The 25,962-nt window shown below is 36.6% G+C and overlaps 1 protein-coding gene across 1 annotated transcript in view; it reads left to right on the top strand.

Moving 5' to 3' along the window:
* Nucleotides 1-25,962, top strand: part of LOC145673551 (uncharacterized) — a 104,176-nt gene that overhangs the window by 53,545 nt on the left and 24,669 nt on the right. Inside the window, exons 6-8 of the mRNA XM_081743370.1 lie at nucleotides 2,049-2,512; nucleotides 11,081-11,856; nucleotides 17,589-17,713. Of these exons, the coding sequence (XP_081599496.1) occupies nucleotides 2,049-2,512; nucleotides 11,081-11,856; nucleotides 17,589-17,713 (1,365 nt within the window). The remainder of the gene's footprint in view (nucleotides 1-2,048; nucleotides 2,513-11,080; nucleotides 11,857-17,588; nucleotides 17,714-25,962) is intronic.

Raw genomic sequence — 25,962 nt, 5'->3', positions numbered from 1 at the left:
TTACAAAAAATAGAGCTTACTTGCATATTAATTTCCACTTATCCTATTCCAACTAAATTCCTCCCCCCCCCCCTTTTTTTTTTTTTAAATTGTATCTTAACCAGTGAAACGAACAAAAATTCCATGATTCATTATGGTTCCATACATGTGTAATAACTAGGAAGAATGTTTTAAAATTTATTTAAGGTAGGCGTAATTTATACTAAGGAGAATTGGGTTTCAAGTTTAGAGTTGTCGAGAAATCTGGAGACTTATAAGAAATCCAGGGAAAAAAAAGATAAAGGAGGCAGAGAAATTGATCACAAGTAAGGACTAATGATGGGAAATTTTGAAGGAAGGGTATTCATTCACTCAGACCACATGGTTTGTATCACAACTCCCATTGTGCTTCGACAATCCAGTGTCCATATTCACAACACTTCTGACTGTTGTAGTATATATTATATTGATAACTGGGGGAAACAACCGAATTTTAACACACCAGTCCTTCCATAGGCGCGCGAATTCAATGCACAACGAGTGAAAAAAAAAAAAAATTACGTGTTTTACTGTTTATTACTAAGACAGGTTCGGTTTTAATCCAACGCTCAGTAGTAGAGGGCACTTACTATCTCTGGTTCGATCTCCGGCGAAGTATGTATGTGGTGGACAACATCGTGTCCGTGGGTTTTCTCGGTATACTTCCGTTTCCTCCCACTTTATCATTCCACCAATTATTCCATAATCACTCATTTGCTTCAATCATTGTCTCCCTTACTCTACAGGGCACAATCGTGGGACGTTAAACTGAAAGGTTTCATTTTTTCATTTCATTTCGATTTTAACCTATAGTGTACAGCGGAAGCAGTAATTAGTGTTTAAAATTGAAGAATGAGAACGTTACAGATAAATCCCCAAATTACAGGACAATTCTGCATCCGGAAGAATATTGTAGGTCGCTGAGACACACGGTCAGATAATTAAGGACAATGCCGAATAATATCGACGTACAGTATATGAACCCTATCTTAAGTACACTAATTCGAATGTTCCGAGTTCAGCAGTGGATGCGATCTTGCAGTTTAGGAATTTATGTCGGTTTTCCTTATTTTCTGTTTTGACATGGGCCTTGTTATGGCGAAGGATTATCACTTGAAATTACAGTAGCCCTGCGTAGCTAACGCTCTCGTCTTTGGTGTGAGCGGTCCCGCGTTCGATTCCCGGTGGGGGTACTTGGTTGAAAAAGTGTAAAAAGTTTGTTCAGGTCAGCCGTCCTGAATGAGGTTTTCCTCATTCACACCAGGCAGGTGCAAGGCTAACTTATAGGTCCCAATCCGCTTCTTTCCTTTCCGTGGATAGTGTGCTCGGCGAAGGTCGTCCCTTATACGTGACGAGCTAAATGACCATAGATGCCGAAAGCCCAGAAATCTAAATCCTAAATCTCGCGTGAAATTAGCAAGTCTAATGTTCCTTAGGTAACTTCTTATGTTAATTAGCACTTTTAGTTTGCCTTGTATTATTAAGATACGATTAAAATATATCTTTATTAGAAAAAATTCCTTATGTATAACCAAGGAATATTTTTGTGGGACTACGGAGCTCCGTAAAAATCAAAGCATAAAATCATGAGGAGAAAAGCATTGTAATGTGTATTATGTATAAAATTCTTAACTTTAGTAAATAAAGGGTAACGTAAGTCTGGAGAAAGAGAGCTTAGTTTACGTCTGAGGTACAGTATTCAGATTTCACGTACACCGTGTGCGTGGGTTTTCTCGGGGTTCTCCCGTTTCCTCCCACTTTCTTCATTCCACCATTTCATTCATTACTCATCATCACCGTCTCCTTTAGCCTACCCGGCATAACCGTGGGACGTAAAACTGAAAGATTTCATTTTCAGATTTCACGTAAAGTCATTTTAGGCTTATATGAAACAATCAAGCTATGCATAGTGATTAAAAGTTCAGTTTTATATATATCTATCTCAAAGAGCCGAATCGATAAAATGTTCGTCTAAATAGTATTTTTAAAATCTCCCATCCTTACAGTAATGCTCGATCTTATTTTTCTAGAAACTACAGCCGACTGTGCATCGTACAGAGAACGCTGGTGTTTGTGGTGAGTCTTTATCTAAAAAGAAGCAGAAGCAATCGTTTTCTAGCTCTAGTGCTCTACATAGGCGGAAAGGAGAGCGATATTTACCGCAATTCAAAGAGAAGGTGATCTCGTATGCAGCTAGTCACACGTTTAAGGAAACGTCTAAAAAATTCAGCGTTCATCACGCGACAGTTTCAGAATGGATACGAGAGAAAGAGAGGCAAGACATAGCAGAACAAGTGGAGACTGGTCGTCAAATGGAAAGTAAGTTTCCAGAGATGGCTGATCAAACTTTTCTGTTGTGGGTTCAGAAGTGCCGATTGAGTGGCCAAACTCTGACTTCAAATAATGTGAGGGACAAAGCAACTGAAATAATCACCAAGTTTGGAAAAGACAACGTCGAGAAGAGTAGTAAATGGTTTCTCGCTTGGTGGCAAAGGTATGGAATTTTGGGTTCTCTCTCTCTCTCTCTCTCTGTGTGTGTGTGTGTGTGTGTGTTTTCTTTTGAAATATACAGGGTGTCTCAAAAGTCCCCTAACAGGGTAACTCTTTTACTATCAGAGTTACAACAAAATGTAAGAGGGGAAACATTTATGATATTCTCCAAATATGATGTTTTTATTCTAAAGTGATTTTTTACGAGCCGTTTGAGCTGTACACTCCCTATGCGCCCAATGTTAAATGAAAATGCAACGTTGCCATTTACCTGGACCCACAACGTAAGTGAATGAAGTTATTGTCTTTTACACTAACATGTCGATTGCCAACCCCATTTGAAGCAGTAACTTCATTCTCTTACGTTTCATTCATTTATGTTTTGGGTCCAGGTAAATGGCAACGTTGCATTTTCATTTAACATTGGGTACATAAAGAGTGTACAGCCCAAACCGCTCGTCCGATTTAAAAAATTCCTTTACTTTAGATTGAAGACATCATATTTGGAAACGGTTTTCTTCTTGCATTTTGTTGTAACTCTGATAGTAACAGAGTTACCCTATGTCAGGGTACTTTTGAGACACTCTGTATATATATATATATATATATATATATATATATATATATATATATACAGGGTGGTAGGTAAGTCCACCGAAAAACTTTCGGACGTGATTCCTTATTTAAAAAAAGTTCTAATAAACAGGAGTCGAGAAACGTCTCCTTTCAGAGTTATGAACCGCCGAAAATTCGAAAAATGACATTTCGAAACGCTCTGCTTTAGAAACTATAGGACCTATTCCAAGCGGTTTAACACTTTCACTGCGTTACGAGTCACCGGTGGCTCGTGCGATACTTCTGTGAATTTGAAATAGCATGTCGTCATATGTGGAGAGTAGCTCAAAGTAAGATCTGTGCACGAGTCACTGCTGACTCGTGACGTACCGACGGACAAACTTTCAACGAGATACACGGTGACTCGTATAGCACTGAGATAAAAAAAAAAAAAAAGAGTTTTATACTGCCGCAGTGAACGTGTTAAGAAATTACACAGGAACTAGTATGCGCTCTATTTAAATATCCATGTTTTACCATGCTCCGTTATCGGCGAAACGAACTGTAAAAAGGAAGTTGAGGTATGAGGATAGGGTTCATAACTCTGAAAGGAGACGTTTCTCGACCCAAGTTTATTGGAACTTTCTCTTTTATTTCATACTACCTAAATATACCCATTCTTCGCATGCGGTCTGTATTTGGAAGTCAACACCTATGGGAGTTTCACCATTAATTTCAGGGACCGCGAAAACTGTGGATTTGACACTAATATTGGTCATATTGGGCTATTTTTACATGTATCGGTATCCCCCCCCTCCCCGCTGACCCCCGGTTCGCATACAATGGTAGCTGAATTTACAAGTCATCGCTAATGGAAGTGTCACCATTGATCTCAGCGACCGCGAAAACTATGAATTTGACACTAATATCGGTCATTTTGGATTACTTTTACATCTCGGTATTCTATCTATCTCTCTCTCCTCCTCCCCTCCCCCCGGTGACTCCGGTCTGCAGCCGAATAGGATGAATTTGGAAGTTAATGCGATCGGAGTTTCACCATTGATCTTAGCGACCGCGAAAACTATGAATTCGACATTAATATCGGCCATTTTCTACTACTTTTACATGTCCCGGTAAACGCCCACCTGAGACCCCCTTGTTCGAATTTTGAAGAAAACGCTTCACCTTGGTCTGGGGCCTGGACCAAGGTATCCGTGACCAAAATTTGGTAACTCTCGATCAATTTGTCTGGTCCCCAGGCCGGTCCCGGTAAACGCCCTCCTGAGACCCCGCTGGTTCGAAATTTTAAAAAATCGCTTCGTCTTGATCTGGGGCCTGGACCAAGATACTCGTGATCAAGTTTTGGTAACTCTCGGTCCACTCATCTGGTCCCCAGGCTGCACAGAGACAAATAGACAAACACACAAACAAACTCTTTATTTTATTTATATTAGGTAGGTAAGGAATCACCTCCCAAAGTTTTTCGTTGGAGTCACCTTCCATCTTGTATATATAATTCCACATCATATCCATTAAAATTTTTGATTTACTACTAAGGTTAGTTAATAAAGAATGAGAATGAATATATTATTCACCAAAGACTTCAGCTAGATTAGATTAGATTTTAAGTTTAGCGTCCCTTTCAGCAGCGAAGCTATATGAGATGCGAACCTACAGCTTAACCTTTGATCCGATTCACATGAGTTTCCACCGAGAATCGAACCCGCGCTTCCCACGTCAAAGGTGCGTGCACTAGCCGTTTAGCCACGAAAAAGTTCTTCCAAAGACTTTAGTCATAACCTAAGTTGATATGGATCCTTTTGAAGTAATATTTACCGAATTAAGTGTACTGAGATAAGATTAATTTACTCTTAATATTTTTTCTCAACCGGACGTACTATTTAAAGTGAGATCCAAGGCAAGTATCTCCATCAGATGTTTTCTTTGCATATTTGTTGACGTTTAGCGTCCTTTTTCAGTGGCGAGACTAGATGAGGCGTGAATCTACAGTTTAAGGTGGAATCCGAATCACCGTAATGCGTTCAAAATTTAGTGGTCTTTCAGCATAAATCGACTCGGGACCATGTGCTCCAGAAGTTCATGAGGTAGCCAATACACCAGCAGGGAAGGCGTGTCCTTGCCTGAAATCGAATCCGGAACCACAGGCACAGATAGCTTGTGCGTTAGCCACTCAGGCGAGTAAGAGATGGAGACACGAACGAAATCATTCCCAAGTCCCGTTGTTTTCGACAGATACGATGAGCTAGGCTTTCTAATACTGTTAGTAATTATTACCGCTGTACTTACTGCTTGTAGACTAGCCTATCGTCAAACAATGAAATAGGTTTCCTTTGTCGAAATAACATTTCTGACTTCGTAGGGAAACGGTACTGGCCTCTTTGCCTTCTGGATCGTCCTTTATTGATTGGAGTCTAACATCTCATTTTATCACCGATACTACAGTATATGAAATTATAAAATCTCGCAAATAAAACTCAGAGTTAAATGGTGGTCATTTCGTAAACAGCGCCCCACATGAAAAGAAAAAGAAAAAATCACAAAAGTTGTTTTCTTCTTTATTCTTTCAATGATGTATCAAATTACGTACCTTACTATTTAAAAATCTTCGGGTGGCCTCTGGCCTTATAATAGAAGGTTCTCTGGGGCAGGAAGAGCGATTCTTCTGAGATTTACCTATGTTATTCTTCTTCGTTTCATCCTTTTATCTTCAGCTACTAGTAATTTATAAATATTGGACGCTTTATATGACTTTGAGAAGTTACAATTGAAAGCAGCCATCGCCAAGAACGGTATCATTCTTCACGAGCACTTGAACATGGGATCTCTCTGTGACTAAGCGGGATCCGAAATACTAATCGGATGTGCATTCGAGGCTTATTACCTCCACTGCCAATGGAAGACAAAACCACGTGCGTTAGCCACTTACCCACGAATGAGCACAGCAGGTGGTAATGCTGCAGCCAACTTGCATGATTAGTATGAGGTGTACTGTGTCACCATATTCCAAACTTTTTCCACACACGTCCACTTGCGCTTAGTCACAGAGAGATCCCATATTCAAGTGCTCGTGAAGAATGATGAAGACTTTGGAATAGAAGATGTGTAATATGTCTTTAAGGTAGTCAATAGAAACTCGTCGATCTTTACAGATAATGGTGACGGCTGTGTTCATCCCTATCGCGTTCACAACTTCAGTTGCAGCGCTCGGTCCGCTAATATTGATAGTCCATATAGTGCTTCCTTAAATTCGTTGAACCAGTGAAATGCTTTTAGTTGTGGTGGAATATCGACTTCATAAGTGTGCTGCAACAACTTTTATTTTTGAGGGGGATTTTTCTAAAGGAACATAAACTTTTAGTGCATTGATATCTTTGTGTTTAGAAGCACCGCGACTTAGGAATGATACTAGATGAATTGTCTACTTTTGCTAGGAGCTTCCGCTAAGTGTTAGGCTGATTTATATTCAGATCTATCGTAAATCAGATCCTTTTCTTAAATAATAATGATTAAACCATAACAAGTAATAAATTCATTGTTATTCTTTGTTGATTACTAGTAATATATTACCAGAACAAATCCTCAGCCCACTAAAATTCCGAAGCATTTCAAGCAAGTTTTTGGCAACTTATTAAGTCCCCATATCTCATGATCTGTTAAGAGTTCCGCCGGCAATAGTTTCACCACATGGAGGAGCTATATAAACTTGTAGGAAGTTACGGCCGAGAGGTTTGGAAATTGTCCAAAAGTGACTGAAAAGTCGTTCCGTTCCCAATCTTTCAGTGACTACTCAACCGGAATCTTACGTGAGCTTCTGTAAGTAACCTGAAAAATAAATACATCTGATTATTTTTAGTAAGTACCACGCAGACATACAATTGTTGTGCTGTTACATACAATCAAATTAAGACTGTAGAAGTCTAGTGGGAAAATATTGTAGGATCATATATTGGACTTTTTTGTTTTTTATTCTACGATACTTTTAATTTTTGTAGGGGTCGCGGTGGTTCAATGGTAGAGCATTCACCTTTGGTGGTTGGGGTCCCGGGTTCGATCCCAGCCCCCGCCAAGTGAACTTTGTGGTGGACAAACACCGTGTGCGTGGTTTTCTCGGGGTTCTCCCGTTTCCTCCTACTTTCTTCATTCCACCATTTCATTCATTCTCATCATCACCGTCTCCTTTAGCCTAACTGGCATAACCGTGGGACGTAAAACTCAAAGATTTCATTTCATTTCATTTTAATTTTTGTATTCATTAACCATTTTTTTCTTGTGCGAAAATTACATAGATTATATACCGATTGTTTCAGATAAAACATCTAGTGTTTATAAATTACAAATTGTTGGATATAATAGAATGAAACAAAAGTGAGACTAAAATGTCAGAGGGTTCATCACATAAAGCACTTTGTTTGCCCCCATAGAACCCCCTGTCGGGACGCTGGGATGTTATCCTAAAATTTTGAATACATAGTGTAAAAGGAAACAACTTTTGTAGGAAAAAGTTTTTAATTTGGACACCGTTCTTGACGATGGCTGCTTTCAGTTGTAACTTCTCAAAGTCATATGAAGCGTCCAATATTTATAAATTACTAGTAGCTGAAGATAAAAGGATGAAACGAAGAAGAATAACATAGGTAAATCTCAGAAGAATCGCTCTTCCTGCCCCAGAGAACCTTCTATTATAAGGCCGGAGGCCACCCGAAGATTTTTAAATAGTAAGGTACGTAATTTGATACATCACTGAAAGAATAAAGAAGAAAACAACTTTTGTGATTTTTTTCTTTTTCTTTCCGTGTGGGGCGCTGTTTACGAAATGACCACCATTTAACTCTGAGTTTTATTTGCGAGATTTCACAATGGAATTGTGGCATTTTGTGCTCTACAAGAAAAAAAAATCCTAAAAAAGTTTATTGCTTTTTAATGAATCTTTTCAACAATAAAAAAATACATACCTTCAGTGGCGTATTTTAGGAGGGTTATCGGGCTGAAGCTCCCCCGAAATCAATTTGTTATTTGCACAACTTTATTAAAATTTGTCGACACACAAAAGGAAAAATGTAACTGCTTATTCGCTTGTTGTGCATACCTCCACTCCCCGAAACAAAATCCTAAATACGGCTTCATAACTTAGGCCTACTAATTGAATTTTCAGATGACCGCCAGGGTACCATGATAACGGGCCCTATGGAATACCGAGCACTTCATTTGATGCGTCCTTCTACATTGTCTTATTTCATTTTTGTTTAATCCCTTTTTATCCAACTGTTTGTGATAGGCAGTGATCGTTTTATCTGAAACACCCGGTAGAAAGACAGAGAGGAACATCCGATAGCAGAGTAAGTGTTTTGTATACTAACTAACTCTATAGCCTATGGAACCTGGAAATTCAATGTCGCGTTCACAAAAGCTCTCCATTGACTTCTATCCTTAGCCAACTGCATCCAGTTTCTACTTTGTATTCCTATTTCTACATATATAGATATAACCCTATATATAAACTAACTAACTCTATAGCCTATGGAACCTGGAAGTTCAATGTCGCATTCACAAAAGCTCTCCATTGACTTCTATCCTTAGCCAACTAGATTCAGTTTCTACTTTGTATTCCTATTTCTATTTCTATATATATAGATATAACCCTATATATAAACTAACTAACTCAATGGCCTATGGAACCTGGAAGTTCAATGTCGCATTCACAAAAGCTCTCCATTGACTTCTATCCTTAGCCAACTGGATCTAGTTTCTACTTTGTATTCCTATTTCTACATATATAGATATAACCCTATATATAAACTAACTAACTCTATAGCCTATGGAACCTGGAAGTTCAATGTCGCATTCACAAAAGCTCTCCATTGACTTCTATCCTTAGCCAACTGGATCTAGTTTCTACTTTGTATTCCTATTTCTACATATATAGATATAGCCCTATATATAAACTAACTAACTCTATAGCCTATGGAACCTGGAAGTTCAATGTCGCATTCACAAAAGCTCTCCATTGACTTCTATCCTTAGCCAACTGGATCTAGTTTCTACTTTGTATTCCTATTTCTACATATATAGATATAACCCTATATATAAACTAACTAACTCTATAGCCTATGGAACCTGGAAGTTCAATGTCGCATTCACAAAAGCTCTCCATTGACTTCTATCCTTACCCAACTGGGTCCAGTTTCTACTTTGTATTCCTATTTCTACATATATAGATATAGCCCTATATATAAACTAACTAACTCTATAGCCTATGGAACCTGGAAGTTCAATGTCGCATTCACAAAAGCTCTCCATTGACTTCTATCCTTAGCCAACTGGATCTAGTTTCTACTTTGTATTCCTATTTCTACATATATAGATATAGCCCTATATATAAACTAACTAACTCTATAGCCTATGGAACCTGGAAGTTCAATGTCGCATTCACAAAAGCTCTCCATTGACTTCTATCCTTAGCCAACTGGATCTAGTTTCTACTTTGTATTCCTATTTCTACATATATAGATATAGCCCTATATATAAACTAACTAACTCTATAGCCTATGGAACCTGGAAGTTCAATGTCGCATTCACAAAAGCTCTCCATTGACTTCTATCCTTAGCCAACTGGATCTAGTTTCTACTTTGTATTCCTATTTCTACATATATAGATATAGCCCTATATATAAACTAACTAACTCTATAGCCTATGGAACCTGGAAGTTCAATGTCGCATTCACAAAAGCTCTCCATTGACTTCTATCCTTACCCAACTGGATCTAGTTTCTACTTTGTATTCCTATTTCTACATATATAGATATAGCCCTATATATAAACTAACTAACTCTATAGCCTATGGAACCTGGAAGTTCAATGTCGCATTCACAAAAGCTCTCCATTGACTTCTATCCTTACCCAACTGGATCCAGTTTCTACTTTGTATTCCTATCTCTGCGAGATCCATCTTAATATTGTCCTCCCATCTGCGCCTAGGTCTTCCTAATGGCCGTTTTCCGAATGGATTTCCAGTTAAAACTTTGAAAGGGTTTCTATTTTCTTCCATTCTGGCTACATAACCTGCTCAGCTGAATCTCCTAGATTTGATGACCCTAACAAAGTTAGATAAACGGTATAAATTATGTAGTTCCTCGTTATGAAGTCTCCGCCATTCCCCATTCCCGTTTCTCTTGGGTCCGAATATTCGTCTCAGGATCTTGTCCTCAAATACTTTCAATCTACGTTCTTCCCTCAGAGTAGTCGCATGTTTCGCAACCGTGGGGGCGCGGTGGCTCAGTGGTAGATCGTTCACCTCCGGTGCTTGGGATCCCTGGTTCGATTCCAGCTTGCGCCGTGTGGACTTTGTGGTGGACAAACATCCTTCCTCCCACTTTCTTCATTCCACCATTTCATTCATTTCTTATAATCACAGTCTCCTTTAGCCTAACCGGCATAACCGTGGGACGTAAAACCTAAAGATTTCATTTTTTTTTTTTCATGTTTCGCAACTATACAGAACAACAGGTATAATTATCGTTTTATATATTAAGCTTCAAATTTCGATAGGATTCGCGACGATAAAAGATTTTGAACTGAATAATAACACGAATTCCCTGCTTTTAGTCGACATTTAATTTCTTCGTGAATATGGTTTTGGTCTGTTAATATTGATCCTAGATATTTGAAAGTGTCCACTTTATCGAGAGTATTATTTGACATTTTAACGCATCCATAAATGTTTTGTATAAGGCTGAAAAATTAAATATTTTCATTATTTTTAATTTTTGAAGTAGATTCCATTATTCCGTAGCATGTTCTGAACATCAAATGAAACACATTAATTCCCCCCCGTATTTGATTTTAATAAATGCACATTTGGTTTCTCAATTAGACTGAAGTTCACGCTTTTTATATACGCTTAATTTTGAAAAAGAGATGATACAACTTCAAGAAAAGAAACTTCTGAATGCTAAACTGCTATGTAGCACTCTATTTACTTTCGTTTTTATCTTTGTAGATTTGAAGAGAAGGTGTATGTAGAGGGAATGGAAGACCGAGACAATCCAAAAGAACTTCATATCCATTATCCTCCAGCGTTCAAGTTAGAAGTGGTGGAGTTTGCCCAGCTCTATAGTCAAAATGCTGCCTCTCGTCTATTTAATGTATCCAGGAAACGTATTTTCGAGTGGTTAAAAATCAGAGATAAAATAAAGGAACAGGTAATGAAAGGAAGCACTAAATTAAAAAGCGCTGGTCGCAGTGTGACTAATGTGGACGTAGACAACATGATATTTGAGTGGTATAGTGATCTAAAGAGGAAAGGTCGGAAGCCGAAAGGGGAAGAAGTCAGGTTGAAAGGATTGGAATTATATAAAGCTCATGGACATGACAGCATTAAGTGTTCGTATGGTTGGTTTAAACGGTGGTGTCAACGCTTTGGTATTCAGTTAAGATATGAAAAAGACGACGAAATAATTGAGTGGGTTCTAACTCAGTTTGACCACAATAGGACTGTCACTCATCATGAGCTTCAAATGCATGGCCTTAGTGTAATCACACAGGAGGACCCAGATTTTAAAGCTTCTCCTGGTTGGGGGATACGGTTCTGTAAACGATACCCGAAACTTTTGCAGCACCCTGTACCTCTTGATGTAAAGTTACCTGAAACTCTAGTGCAACAAGTCAGCAAGTTTCGGACTCTAGTTCAAGAATTAATTAAAGAAAAAGGTTTTGACTTAGGCTCAGTGGGAAATATGGATGAATTGCCTTTGAATTTTTCTGCACAGATAGCAGGTAATATCAGTTAAGAATTATTCCACAAACTATTTACTTATTTTGTTTTCAAAAGAGCAAACAAAACCAAAAACAAAATTGTTATACAGATCTTAACGTTCTCTTCTTGAGAAAGGTAATTTTATTATTTCTTTATTGTTTGTCAGATATGTAAATAACTAATTGATGATATTTAGAACATTTTCAGCTAGAAGCATGACAAAATACCCTACCATCCTGATTCATAACCTCACATTCTTAGATGTTACATTCTTGAAATCTGAATTTTATTTTGCAGTTACTTTTATTTATTTATTTATTTTTTTAATGAAGAAGTCAACTGTCATTTCTGCGTCTGTCTGTCTTTCTACTATAACTCGTAAAATTTATCCGATTTTAATGGATTTCTCTTGTGTCATCCTTCAACATTAGGAAATAAGTATATTTTGGGTTGAAATTCATGAAGAACAGGAGGATAAAATCAATCCCATGTTTCAACTTTGAACGTATATGTAATGCAATAACAAAACAATTTTCCCGTATAACTTAAGTGAAAGTGGTCCCGCGTAGCGTAGTCGCTAACGCTTTCGTCTTCAGTGCGAGCGGTCCCGGATTTGATTCCTGATGGGGGTACGCGGTCGAAAAGATGTAATATACTTTTACAGGCCAGCTGTCGCGAATGAGGTTTTCCTGGTCAAATGCCGAAGTGGTGCCAAAATATACGTCCCAGGCCGCTTCCTTCCTTCCCTTTTCCCAGAGAGACTTCATCCTTGATATGACCATAGATGCCGAAAGCCCAGAACTCTAAATCCTAAACTTCAGTGAAAGTTTTTCGTTTTGACGCAATATAATGCATATTTTCTTCAGTGCCTGCCAATCATTCCCACTGTTTTGGATTGAAATCAACCAAGGATAAGCGGGAAATCCGGTTCCTGTTGTAAAAATATCATCCATGCTAACTTTCGTTTTAAATACAGTCAAGTCTCGTTCCCTGCACTTTAAGAATAATATGTTCTTCCATAAAATTCATAAAGAAATTTTCGATTTTTATGGACATAGTTGTTTTGTTTGAGATTAGAGATTACTGCTACTGCATGTCGGAGAAAAGAGGATGAATGTATTGTTATGTTATGAATAACAACTAAAATCTACCGAATCTTCTTAACGACGACGACATCATCATCATCATCATCATCAATAATAATAATAATAATAATAATAATAATAATAATAATAATAATAATAATAATAATAATAATAATAATAATAATAATAATAATAATAAGTATTATTATTATTATTATTATTATTATTATTATTATTATTATTATTATTATTATTATTATTATTATTATTATTACTACCACAACTCTTTTTCTTCTTCTTCCTACTCGCGTGACTGTGCACGATGCCTAAATTAATTTATTAGCTCTTGTTTTCGAGATACTGGCAATATGGAGCTAAGTCCAGTAAGCCCTCTTGTCCGACAGTGTTGAGTTCTTTCACCACAGCTCTTGGGATGTTCGAAATTGAGTCAAAATGTTTGCCTTTCAACGTGGAAGGGTGATTTATCACCAGTTATGATTTTCTTAAACTATTCTGGATCATTATTGGCCACATGGACCCACTTCTAACACGGCGATACTCGATCTTATTTTTGCTCTGCTGTCAGACTGTGGGGTAGAAATCTAGAACAAATCTTCCTCTTCAGTAGATCTTGTTGCGCGATCTTCCGAACAGTATTCTTGCCAATGTGCAAGTCCTCCGCAATCATCCCGAGGGACTGACAACAATTTTGAGCCAGCTTTTCCAGCACTTTTTCAACATTTTTGTTAGTTTGAACGGCTACCTGACGGCCAGGTCTAAGATCGTCCGTGATCACGTACCGGCCCTCACGAAAATGACGATGCCAGACAAAAATGTTCGCTCGAGAAAGAGCATATTGTTGTAAGCTGTTTGAATCATGTCCACGGTCTCCGTGGCTGTTTTACCAAGTGTTACACAAAACTTGATAGCTACTCTTTGCTCCACTTTACTATCCATGACGAACAAAGAAAACACAGTTCACTGCAATCACTGTTACCCACAAAATTTGGAACATAAATTCGTGAATTCTTCACAGAATGCACAACACACTTGGTACTAAAAACTACATATAATAACCGTTTGGTGGCTTATTTAATGATCGATCCAGTATTACTTTGTTGTTGACAAATTTCCTCCGCTGCAACTTTTTCAGTTAGTCCTTTTTTCCGTAAAAGTCGTAGCACAGCTCGAATTGTAATTTGCTCCTCGCTCATGTTGCCCCTTTTGACTTTACGGAACACTTGCTACACACGCAGTTCTTGCCTTCACTTGATCCCACGAACCTGTCCTCTGTGCCTGATAACAGTTTGCCTTGGTGGCGCCACCAATCCCCCCAAAGTTTTACCTCATGTAGGTCAGTGTGCTGATGGTGCAGGACTTCTGGGACAATTTACTTCCTTGGAAATTGTATTGAAGACAAAATCATTTTCTTCTTTCAATCCGACCCAAGAGAATAGTTACAATCTAAGGTGGGTCTGTTTGTTAGTCTGATTTTACGAGCTGGGTCCACAGTGGTTCAGTGAAGGAGAGTTTATTACTTGTGCGTGGAGTCTCTGGTTCGATCCCAGACTAGGCGAGTTTATGGTGGAAATTGTGTTTATATGTTTTTTGTTTTCACCATTCTTATTAATATTAATTAACTTTCATTAATTATTATCCACCTCCTTCAGCACGAATTGCCATAATCGTAGAATGATATACTGTAGATATTAACATATTGAGTATAAACATTTCATTTTCTTTACTACCTTCGTGTAGGTTAATATAAATATTTTGTCGACAATGAAATTCATGTTTGAAAGCTCCGAATAAAACATAATTCAAATCATTTTGAAAATACCGGAGATCTTATGAACCAGGGTTGGCTGGTTTAAACCAGCTGGTTAAAAAAAAAATAAATAAAAATAATAAAAAAACTGGTTTAAACCAAAAAAAAGAACAAAAAATGCTTTAAACCGTATGAACTTCATGGTGACGTCTCTACATGTCAGACATCAGCATTATGTTTATCTACTTTTCACCTTTTAATCAAGGGGTCCCGTATTCAATTCTCGGTCGAACCACAACCCATCTTTCAAATGTAAACCAAGTAACGATTCGAGGTGTCCCTCTAAGCGAAAGTCTTCTCCGTGATAACCTTGGTATTTCATAAGGATGTTAAGCCTAAACATACGAAACGAAACCAAATTATATATTTCTACTTGCCTGAATGCCTGTTGTTTTATAAAGAAGCCAAGGTTGCTTAAATATATTGATAGAAATTGACAAGATTTATCAACTGCCTACGTAGCTTCTAACATCAGCTTGGATTCGACTTTGTTTTAAAATTATTAAATGATATCTACATACCAAATTTGTAATTTAATACCTCAGTTTTAGCGTAATGATGATACGTTGACCTTAAAATTTTACATACAAATACATTTAAAGTAATAACAGGATTTTCCCAATGGCTAAGGCGGGAGTTTCCCGATTTATATGTAATTCTATATAATGTTTTTACTTGTGTAACTGTTTATCTTTTTGTCCTTCTGAAATGACTCTTGACAATTATATGGAGCCGCGGTGGCTCAGGGGTAGAGCGTTCACCTCTGGTGCTTGGGGTCCCGGGTTCGATCCTAGCCCCCGCCAAGTGAACTTTGTGGTGGACAAACATCGTGTACGTGGGTTTCCTCGGGGTTCTCCCGTTTCCTCCCACTTTCTTCATTCCACCATTTCATTCATTATTCATAATCACCGTCTCCTTTATCCTAACCGGCATAATCGTGGGACGCAAAACTTAAAGATATTTTTTGACAATTATATTAACAACTAGGCCTATGTAAAAATCAGTACAACGTATTTTTATCAGGAGTCCTTCGTTGAGTGAGTTGGCAATCGCATTTGTGACCAATTGTCGAAATGGCCGGTTTCATGTCGAAATGGACAATTTCTCTTGGATGTAAGCCGAGAAGCGGTTTGGATTCCGCTTTAAGCTTGTGTGACCCTTTCCAGCATAACCTTGTTGTTGCATAATAACACCAAGGTGAAACAAACTAATTTCTGTCCATATCTAATATAAATACACAGAGTAAACTATTTAAACAAAAAAACCTGGTTTTTTGGTTTTTTCAATAAAAACCATGGTTTTGCCAACCCTGTTATGAACTTAATTTCGGTAAATTCTCATATGACCGAAGTGCCACGAAATAAACAGCATATTAGATACAACTTATACGTGCATGTTTCCAGTGTACTAAGTCTAACGAAATGGCATATGATCAGATGGCATTTTGGCTTACTTCTCATATTCATATTCCTCATGAAACTATAATTAATTACGAAAATATGTGACAATGCTGTTAAACATTTCCTTTAATGTTTAAGTAAATGACTTGTACAGGGTGGCCACAAAGTCCCGTTACCTCTAAAAATAAGTAACATAAACTACTAAACGTACGTAAATAACTACACGGAAAGAACTGAATGACATGAACAATAACGCTTTTGAGAAGTTCTATTGAGATAGAAAACATTAAGTATCCAAAGGATTAGTCTGTCGACCGTCATTCTCATAACAAAGGATAATACGCCACCAGGTTCTATGCGATATTTTGCGGGGCATTGAAGGTGTAACTCGAGTGAAAGCTTCTTTCCCAGCTTCTGTCAGTTCGTCATTTGTATTGTAACAGTTTTATGCTACGAAGCCCTTTATGAACCCCCATAGCGCATTATCACAGGTGGTGAGATCTGGGCTTCGTGGTGGCCAGGCACGTGGTGCGAGCAGATCCGAACTATCACGACCAATCCAATGCCCAGGAAAGCCTTCGGTAAGATATTCGCGTAGGCGAGGACGTAATGGGCAGGTGCCCTATTATTCTGAAATCATGTCTCTCTGATTTCGTGCTCCTTCAAGAGAGGAACAAGCCAGTTCTGCAACATGTCCAGATATCGTTGGTGATTCACAACACCATCGAAAAAGAACGGCCCAAACACGCGTCTGGTGCCCATGCTTGCCCATATCATCACATGCGGGGGATTCAGTTCCAACTCTTCATAAAAGTGTGGACTGTCCATAGACCAAAAGACCACATTGCGTGCGTACAGAAATGTGCATTCTCCTGTAAATTGCACACTCATCCATAGAGATCACTTTGCCGCATTTTGGTATTGTGTAGAACGTCTGAAAAAGTGCTGCGATAATACGTTCTTTAATACTGTAATTGGAACAATGGAAAACTTTACATTAGCAGTTATAAAGGGGTAACGGTAAATCTTACATTAGCATTTATCAAGGAGTAATGGGACTTTGTGGCCACCTTGTATCTGACAACCATCATATTTGTATGTTCGTGAGAGTGTGTGTTTATAGAAAAGTTATTTGTACCGAAAGCGTTATTAACACTTTAAGACGATGTAACAAATTGTAATAAACGTTTCTATTAATTATGTTTAATGTTAGCCCACTTTTCTTATGCTATCACTTTCATTAATAATAATAAAATCTTGGTCTCCTGAGTCTATAGTAAGTGTGAAAGCTGATGTCTTTGCAATGTTTATTTCGCATCGCTAGTTGTTTAACTTCTTGGTATGTATATCTTCCTTTAGTGATATTCACAAATGTTTCACTCCTTGGTAACTGAATTGTTATTATTTTGTATTTTCTTAGCAGTTATACTTATTTGTAGGTTCAAATTCCGACTCGAAACGTCATCTGCTGCTTCGAAGATCAGGAATGGAGAACTGCCATGCCACTATCGTTCTGGCTTGTTTAGCGAATGGAGGACTTTTACCACCTGTAATCATCTTCAAGGTAATTTTCTCTAATGCTACAGTATGTAATTTTGTTTTGAGAACTGCCATGCCACTATCGTTCTGGCTTGTTTAGCGAATGGAGGACTGTTGCCACCTGTAATCATCTTCAAGGTAATTTTCTCTAATGCTACAGTATGTAATTTTGTTTTGAGAACTGCCATGCCACTATCGTTCTGGCTTGTTTAGCGAATGGAGGACTGTTGCCACCTGTAATCATCTTCAAGGTAATTTTCTCTAATGCTACAGTATGTAATTTTGTTTTGAGAACTGTCATGCCACTATCGTTCTGGCTTGTTTAGCGAATGGAGGACTGTTGCCACCTGTAATCATCTTCAAGGTAATTTTCTCTAATGCTACAGTATGTAATTTTGTTTTGAGAACTGCCATGCCACTATCGTTCTGGCTTGTTTAGCGAATGGAGGACTGTTGCCACCTGTAATCATCTTCAAGGTAATTTTCTCTAATGCTACAGTATGTAATTTTGTTTTGAGAACTGTCATGCCACTATCGTTCTGGCTTGTTTAGCGAATGGAGGACTGTTGCCACCTGTAATCATCTTCAAGGTAATTTTCTCTAATGCTACAGTATGTAATTTTGTTTTGAGAACTGCCATGCCACTATCGTTCTGGCTTGTTTAGCGAATGGAGGACTGTTGCCACCTGTAATCATCTTCAAGGTAATTTTCTCTAATGCTACAGTATGTAATTTTGTTTTGAGAACTGTCATGCCACTATCGTTCTGGCTTGTTTAGCGAATGGAGGACTGTTGCCACCTGTAATCATCTTCAAGGTAATTTTCTCTAATGCTACAGTATGTAATTTTGTTTTGAGAACTGTCATGCCACTATCGTTCTGGCTTGTTTAGCGAATGGAGGACTGTTGCCACCTGTAATCATCTTCAAGGTAATTTTCTCTAATGCTACAGTATGTAATTTTGTTTTGAGAACTGTCATGCCACTATCGTTCTGGCTTGTTTAGCGAATGGAGGACTGTTGCCACCTGTAATCATCTTCAAGGTAATTTTCTCTAATGCTACAGTATGTAATTTTGTTTTGAGAACTGTCATGCCACTATCGTTCTGGCTTGTTTAGCGAATGGAGGACTGTTGCCACCTGTAATCATCTTCAAGGTAATTTTCTCTAATGCTACAGTATGTAATTTTGTTTTGAGAACTGTCATGCCACTATCGTTCTGGCTTGTTTAGCGAATGGAGGACTGTTGCCACCTGTAATCATCTTCAAGGTAATTTTCTCTAATGCTACAGTATGTAATTTTGTTTTGAGAACTGTCATGCCACTATCGTTCTGGCTTGTTTAGCGAATGGAGGACTGTTGCCACCTGTAATCATCTTCAAGGTAATTTTCTCTAATGCTACAGTATGTAATTTTGTTTTGAGAACTGTCATGCCACTATCGTTCTGGCTTGTTTAGCGAATGGAGGACTGTTGCCACCTGTAATCATCTTCAAGGTAATTTTCTCTAATGCTACAGTATGTAATTTTGTTTTGAGAACTGTCATGCCACTATCGTTCTGGCTTGTTTAGCGAATGGAGGACTGTTGCCACCTGTAATCATCTTCAAGGTAATTTTCTCTAATGCTACAGTATGTAATTTTGTTTTGAGAACTGTCATGCCACTATCGTTCTGGCTTGTTTAGCGAATGGAGGACTGTTGCCACCTGTAATCATCTTCAAGGTAATTTTCTCTAATGCTACAGTATGTAATTTTGTTTTGAGAACTGTCATGCCACTATCGTTCTGGCTTGTTTAGCGAATGGAGGACTGTTGCCACCTGTAATCATCTTCAAGGTAATTTTCTCTAATGCTACAGTATGTAATTTTGTTTTGAGAACTGTCATGCCACTATCGTTCTGGCTTGTTTAGCGAATGGAGGACTGTTGCCACCTGTAATCATCTTCAAGGTAATTTTCTCTAATGCTACAGTATGTAATTTTGTTTTGAGAACTGTCATGCCACTATCGTTCTGGCTTGTTTAGCGAATGGAGGACTGTTGCCACCTGTAATCATCTTCAAGGTAATTTTCTCTAATGCTACAGTATGTAATTTTGTTTTGAGAACTGTCATGCCACTATCGTTCTGGCTTGTTTAGCGAATGGAGGACTGTTGCCACCTGTAATCATCTTCAAGGTAATTTTCTCTAATGCTACAGTATGTAATTTTGTTTTGAGAACTGTCATGCCACTATCGTTCTGGCTTGTTTAGCGAATGGAGGACTGTTGCCACCTGTAATCATCTTCAAGGTAATTTTCTCTAATGCTACAGTATGTAATTTTGTTTTGAGAACTGTCATGCCACTATCGTTCTGGCTTGTTTAGCGAATGGAGGACTGTTGCCACCTGTAATCATCTTCAAGGTAATTTTCTCTAATGCTACAGTATGTAATTTTGTTTTGAGAACTGTCATGCCACTATCGTTCTGGCTTGTTTAGCGAATGGAGGACTGTTGCCACCTGTAATCATCTTCAAGGTAATTTTCTCTAATGCTACAGTATGTAATTTTGTTTTGAGAACTGTCATGCCACTATCGTTCTGGCTTGTTTAGCGAATGGAGGACTGTTGCCACCTGTAATCATCTTCAAGGTAATTTTCTCTAATGCTACAGTATGTAATTTTGTTTTGAGAACTGCCATGCCACTATCGTTCTGGCTTGTTTAGCGAATGGAGGACTGTTGCCACCTGTAATCATCTTCAAGGTAATTTTCTCTAATGCTACAGTATGTAATTTTGTTTTGAGAACTGTCATGCCACTATCGTTCTGGCTTGTTTAGCGAATGGAGGACTGTTGCCACCTGTAATCATCTTCAAGGTAATTTTCTCTAATGCTACAGTATGTAATTTTGTTTTGAGAACTGTCATGCCACTATCGTTCTGGCTTGTTTAGCGAATGGAGGACTGTTGCCACCTGTAATCATCTTCAAGGTAATTTTCTCTAATGCTACAGTATGTAATTTTGTTTTGAGAACTGTCATGCCACTATCGTTCTGGCTTGTTTAGCGAATGGAGGACTGTTGCCACCTGTAATCATCTTCAAGGTAATTTTCTCTAATGCTACAGTATGTAATTTTGTTTTGAGAACTGTCATGCCACTATCGTTCTGGCTTGTTTAGCGAATGGAGGACTGTTGCCACCTGTAATCATCTTCAAGGTAATTTTCTCTAATGCTACAGTATGTAATTTTGTTTTGAGAACTGTCATGCCACTATCGTTCTGGCTTGTTTAGCGAATGGAGGACTGTTGCCACCTGTAATCATCTTCAAGGTAATTTTCTCTAATGCTACAGTATGTAATTTTGTTTTGAGAACTGCCATGCCACTATCGTTCTGGCTTGTTTAGCGAATGGAGGACTGTTGCCACCTGTAATCATCTTCAAGGTAATTTTCTCTAATGCTACAGTATGTAATTTTGTTTTGAGAACTGTCATGCCACTATCGTTCTGGCTTGTTTAGCGAATGGAGGACTGTTGCCACCTGTAATCATCTTCAAGGTAATTTTCTCTAATGCTACAGTAATTTCGTTTTACGAATTCAGGATCAGGTGTGTTTTAAACTTTGATATAATAATAATAATAATAATAATAATAATAATAATAATAATAATAATTTTATTGCATAATTGGAAATTACAGACTAATAGTCCATTTACAATTCCAAATAAAGTACATAAACAAAAAAGCAATCATACATACAACAATATTAAATGAAAAAATAAAGATTACATATAATAGCAGCAGACAAACATATCACATAAAACACATCTAAAAATTACAATAAATAATTATAATAAAAAAACAAAGCTAAAGCATGCACAGACAGTGATAAAATTGTCATTATGATAAGTGATAAGTCGTAAACTTTCTTTGGGTAGAAGGAAAATCAGGTATAAAAAATCAATGACATGCAAATAGTTGTTTGCATTTAACAGACATTTATATATAGCCGCATCACTAAACTTCGGATTATACTTGAAAATTTTAAAGTTTCTTCTAGCCATGTTAGGAACACCAAGGCTAACGGCCTCAATCAGTGGTAACTTACCAAATAAAATATTATGAAGCAGTTTAATGTCAAATAAAGTTCTTCTTTGAGGTAATTTTAATAGGCCAAGATGATACCTAATTTCATCATGAGTTTTTCCTGATAGAAATTTAAATTTCCATTTTAGCCATGAAAGAAACAAGTCTTGTACTACTTCTATATCCCTTTGAAAATACTGGGTTCCTTTGTTCCAAATACTGGTGCAGTATTCAAGTTGACTTCTAACATTTGCATAATAAAATTAAACAAGTTTTTAAAGAGGAGAAGTCTCTAGAGATCCATTTTGTGATTCCCAGATTCCTTCTTGCTCTGGAAACTATATTTTCCAAATGTTTATTGAATAACAATTTGGTATCAAGTGTAATACCTAGATCTTCTATAGAAACAAGCTTTTTAACCAAGACATTTTCGAGCACATAGTTATAATAAACAGGATTTGTTTTTTAGGTAAAAGATACCAAGCATGTTTTGTTGAAATTCAAAAGTAAAGCGTTAGTCTTTGACTAATTAATAATGATATTAATATTGCCAACCTGGGTTGCTCTTGATAAAAATTTAGTAAAACTTGAATATGTAGAGCACTCTTAGCTCCCCAGATTGATCTAATTTGCATGAAGCAATTCTATATTTACTTGCATTTATATGAGAGGTAATTTTGGGGATACTCCACCACTGGTTGCATTGATTGAGGGCCAACCAGAGCCCTATTAAAATGATAACAACAATGTCTACTTAAACATGTGTATTTTAACAGAACTAGTAATCATTTATGTGTGAAGTGTTGTTTGTGTAATGAAGACTTAAGAAAGTGTAGCTTAATGTGTGAACCATGTATAACGAATTGGATTAGCACAGAATTTGGTTGTGACACATACCTGTTGTTGATGATTAGTCGAACCAAGCACTGAATGATCGTATACCAGTAACAGCAGTCGGTTGTATTTCAACGTTGAACTTCTTAGACTGTTCTCTTAGTATTTAAAGTTAATAATGTTTTAACTTTGACGAATTGTAGAACTTTAAATGCTACTTCTCTAATATTGATCCTCTGACAGTGATCCTCTGATAATGATACCATTGAATAAAATAACAAGGTTTTTATACAACTCAAACTGCTGACGATCCAGTAATACGGTTTCAGCACTCGGGCCGATTTTCATTCACGTGCGTCCCAGATCTAAAAAGATCTTATTCAACCAAATTCTCATAACCTCAATTCAATCATGATGACACGAAACAATGTCACTTTCTTGATGTCCTCATTGTCCGAAGAAAAGTGTGGATGTTAACAAATTTATTACATAACATTACAAGCTCTTGTTGATAGACTAGAATTCATACAATTTGAAGTATACACATACTGTATTCTTTGCACATATCTCTTTAGAGATAAACAAGAGTAAATCAGGTCTCCTGAAACTCAAGACCATACTACAATTAAACTAAACAAATTAAACCAATAATTAATAATTATCTACGGTCTTGACAATATTATCTTGTAATTTAGTACAATCACTAGCATCATTTATAGCACTAGCATAAATCTTCAAGTGCTATAAATTTTCAAGGGCATACATGAGAAATTGACAATTGATATTTTCTTTAAGGTCATTGACAAACAAAAGAAACAAAAGTGGACCTAAATTAGATTCCTACGGAACACCAGAAAAAAATGTGTATATCAGAAATATGGCCTTTATATTTTACAACAAATCTTATATAAGTTAAGTACGAGATAAATCATCTAATAAAGATTGATGATAGGTCATATGAATTAAGTTTCTTGATTAATATATCATGAGGAAGTTTGTCGAAGACCTTAGAAAAATCAAAATATATTACATCTACTTGTCCTTGAGTTTTTACAGGAGGAATACTATCATACATAAAGTATGTTAGATTGGACAAAGTAGATCTATTTTTCATAAAGCTATGCTGTTGATGCATAATTTCTGAGAAACATGATTATAGAGATAATTGTACACAAGCTTATCAAAAAATTTAGGTAATATTCCCATAATAGAAATTGGTCTATAATCCGTATAATCTTTCCCAATAACCTTAGGGATAGGAGAAACAAGAACAATTTTCCAGCTCTCAGGATAAGTAGAGGTTTGTATACTCCAATTAAATAATGGCGCAAGAATAGGGGCTATAATATACACAATTCCTTTAATTATAAAAGTTGGTATACATCAATTCCACAAGAGGATTTGACTTTCAGTCCTTTAATAACATTAATAACCTGATCAACTGTAAAACTAGGAAAAAATTTACTATTTCCAGAATTACATAATAATTCAGTTTCATCATAAGACGAACGTCTTTGATATATAGATTCAAATAGTTTAGCCCATGCATTGACAAGTTTATTAGAGTCATCTACATATTTATTATCAATCATAATACCTGAGGAAAAGTTAGAGCGATTATCATACTTACTCACAAAACCCCAGAATTTTTGAAGGTTTTTCGTTAAAGAATATTCAATGTCCGAAATATACATGTTCCTATCCATACGAAGTTTGAATTTAACTTGCCTTCTATAATTTGCAAAAATAATATAATCATCATCAGATTTATTTTTTTTAATATTTTTTGTACGCTTTTTGTTTCGCCTTAATTAAAAAAGATAAGATCTTTAGAATACCATAAAGGAAAACTCCTACTTTTGGGTAGTATAAACTTAGGAATATTATTATTCATACTGGTTTTAATTACATTCTCCACAGCATCAACAGCAAGGTTAATATTCTCAGCTAACAAGATATTAGTACAGTCTGCCTCCGCTAATTCCTGGTATAAGGCTAAATAATCACCTTTATGAAAAGAATATCTTGGCGAATAACTAATATCCAAACAACATATCTTATTACATATAGTAACCTGGATAGGATAATGATATGAATCAGGAATAACAATAGGCAGAACATCTTTAGTTGCAACAACATTAAAATTTGATTCATTAGAGGCAACATTTAAATTATAATCATCCAGGAATGAAAATAATATTCTGGCCTTGCATTTGGCATAATAGTGTATGCCAGGAAGGAAATCCCTATTAGCCCAGTCAAGCTTTGGGATATTATAATCACCAATTATGAGAATATCATAATTCAGTGGATTAATCTTAATCAAAATGTTATTAAACAAATTCTCATAAAGAGTAGGAGACAAATTGGGATGAAAATAAACACATAGTAATAATAAGTTCTTGCCAGTTCTATTAACAATTTCAAGTAAAATATATTCTTCAATGATCTCAAACTCAGTTCTTCGAATAACTTTGATATTTCTATTAACAGCACATAACACTTCTCCTCCTCTTTCACAGACATTAGGTTCATATATTATGTCGGCTCTAAAATAATTATAAACATCCGGAAAATAATCCTCATTGTTATATAAATCACTTAACCACGTCTCAGTAATAACAATTATATCATAAGTACAATCTGCTACAGAAAAAAAAAAAATATATTCATGTCTGGTCCTAAGACCACGTACATTCTGGTACCTAAGTTTATATTTATTCTTGGATTGTTTCTCCATTTGAACCAGAAGTGTTTTGACCATTACAATCGTTAAATACGTTTAATTTACCGTAAAAGGGGCCAATAAGGTTACCTCTAGGCCAAATTTCTGGAACATTAATATTATAATCACAACTGTTGACTTCTATATGAAAACATGCATACGAATCATATTTAGTAGACTTAAAGTTATTCAAATGTTCTTCTACTATGTCTTCAACATCAGCAACGGAGGCAGTTGGACTAAATCTAGAGACAAATAGAGCTTTTTTCTTCATACTAGACACCAAGTCAGTTTTATTGTTGTTACACCCAATATTCAATTTACGCACAATCTTTTTTACATCTCTTCCCAAATTTTGATTGACAACTATAGTTTTTTTATCATTAAATTTTATTTTTATTACTTGATACAACTTCTGTCCATAATCCCTCACTTACTTCTTCAATATCTTTATTATTATCTAAATCTAGTTCATGTGAACCATTATCAACCTTTGACTGAGATACATGATTAATCTTATCATAAGACACATTTAAATCTTTCTCTAATACCAATCCTGAATTCTTTACATCAGCTATGTTAAACTGCTTGTCACTAAAGAGAGCTCTAAGTTCCTTATTCTCTTCTCTTAGACTGGCTATTTCAGATTTCAAGGCTTT

This window comes from Thermobia domestica, chromosome 16 (genome assembly GCF_964235325.1).
Source record: "Thermobia domestica chromosome 16, izTheDome1.hap1.1, whole genome shotgun sequence".
Classification (NCBI taxonomy): Eukaryota; Metazoa; Arthropoda; class Insecta; order Zygentoma; family Lepismatidae; genus Thermobia; species Thermobia domestica.
Note: the sequence above shows the minus strand (reverse complement) of the source record. Positions and strands in the feature narration are given on the sequence as shown.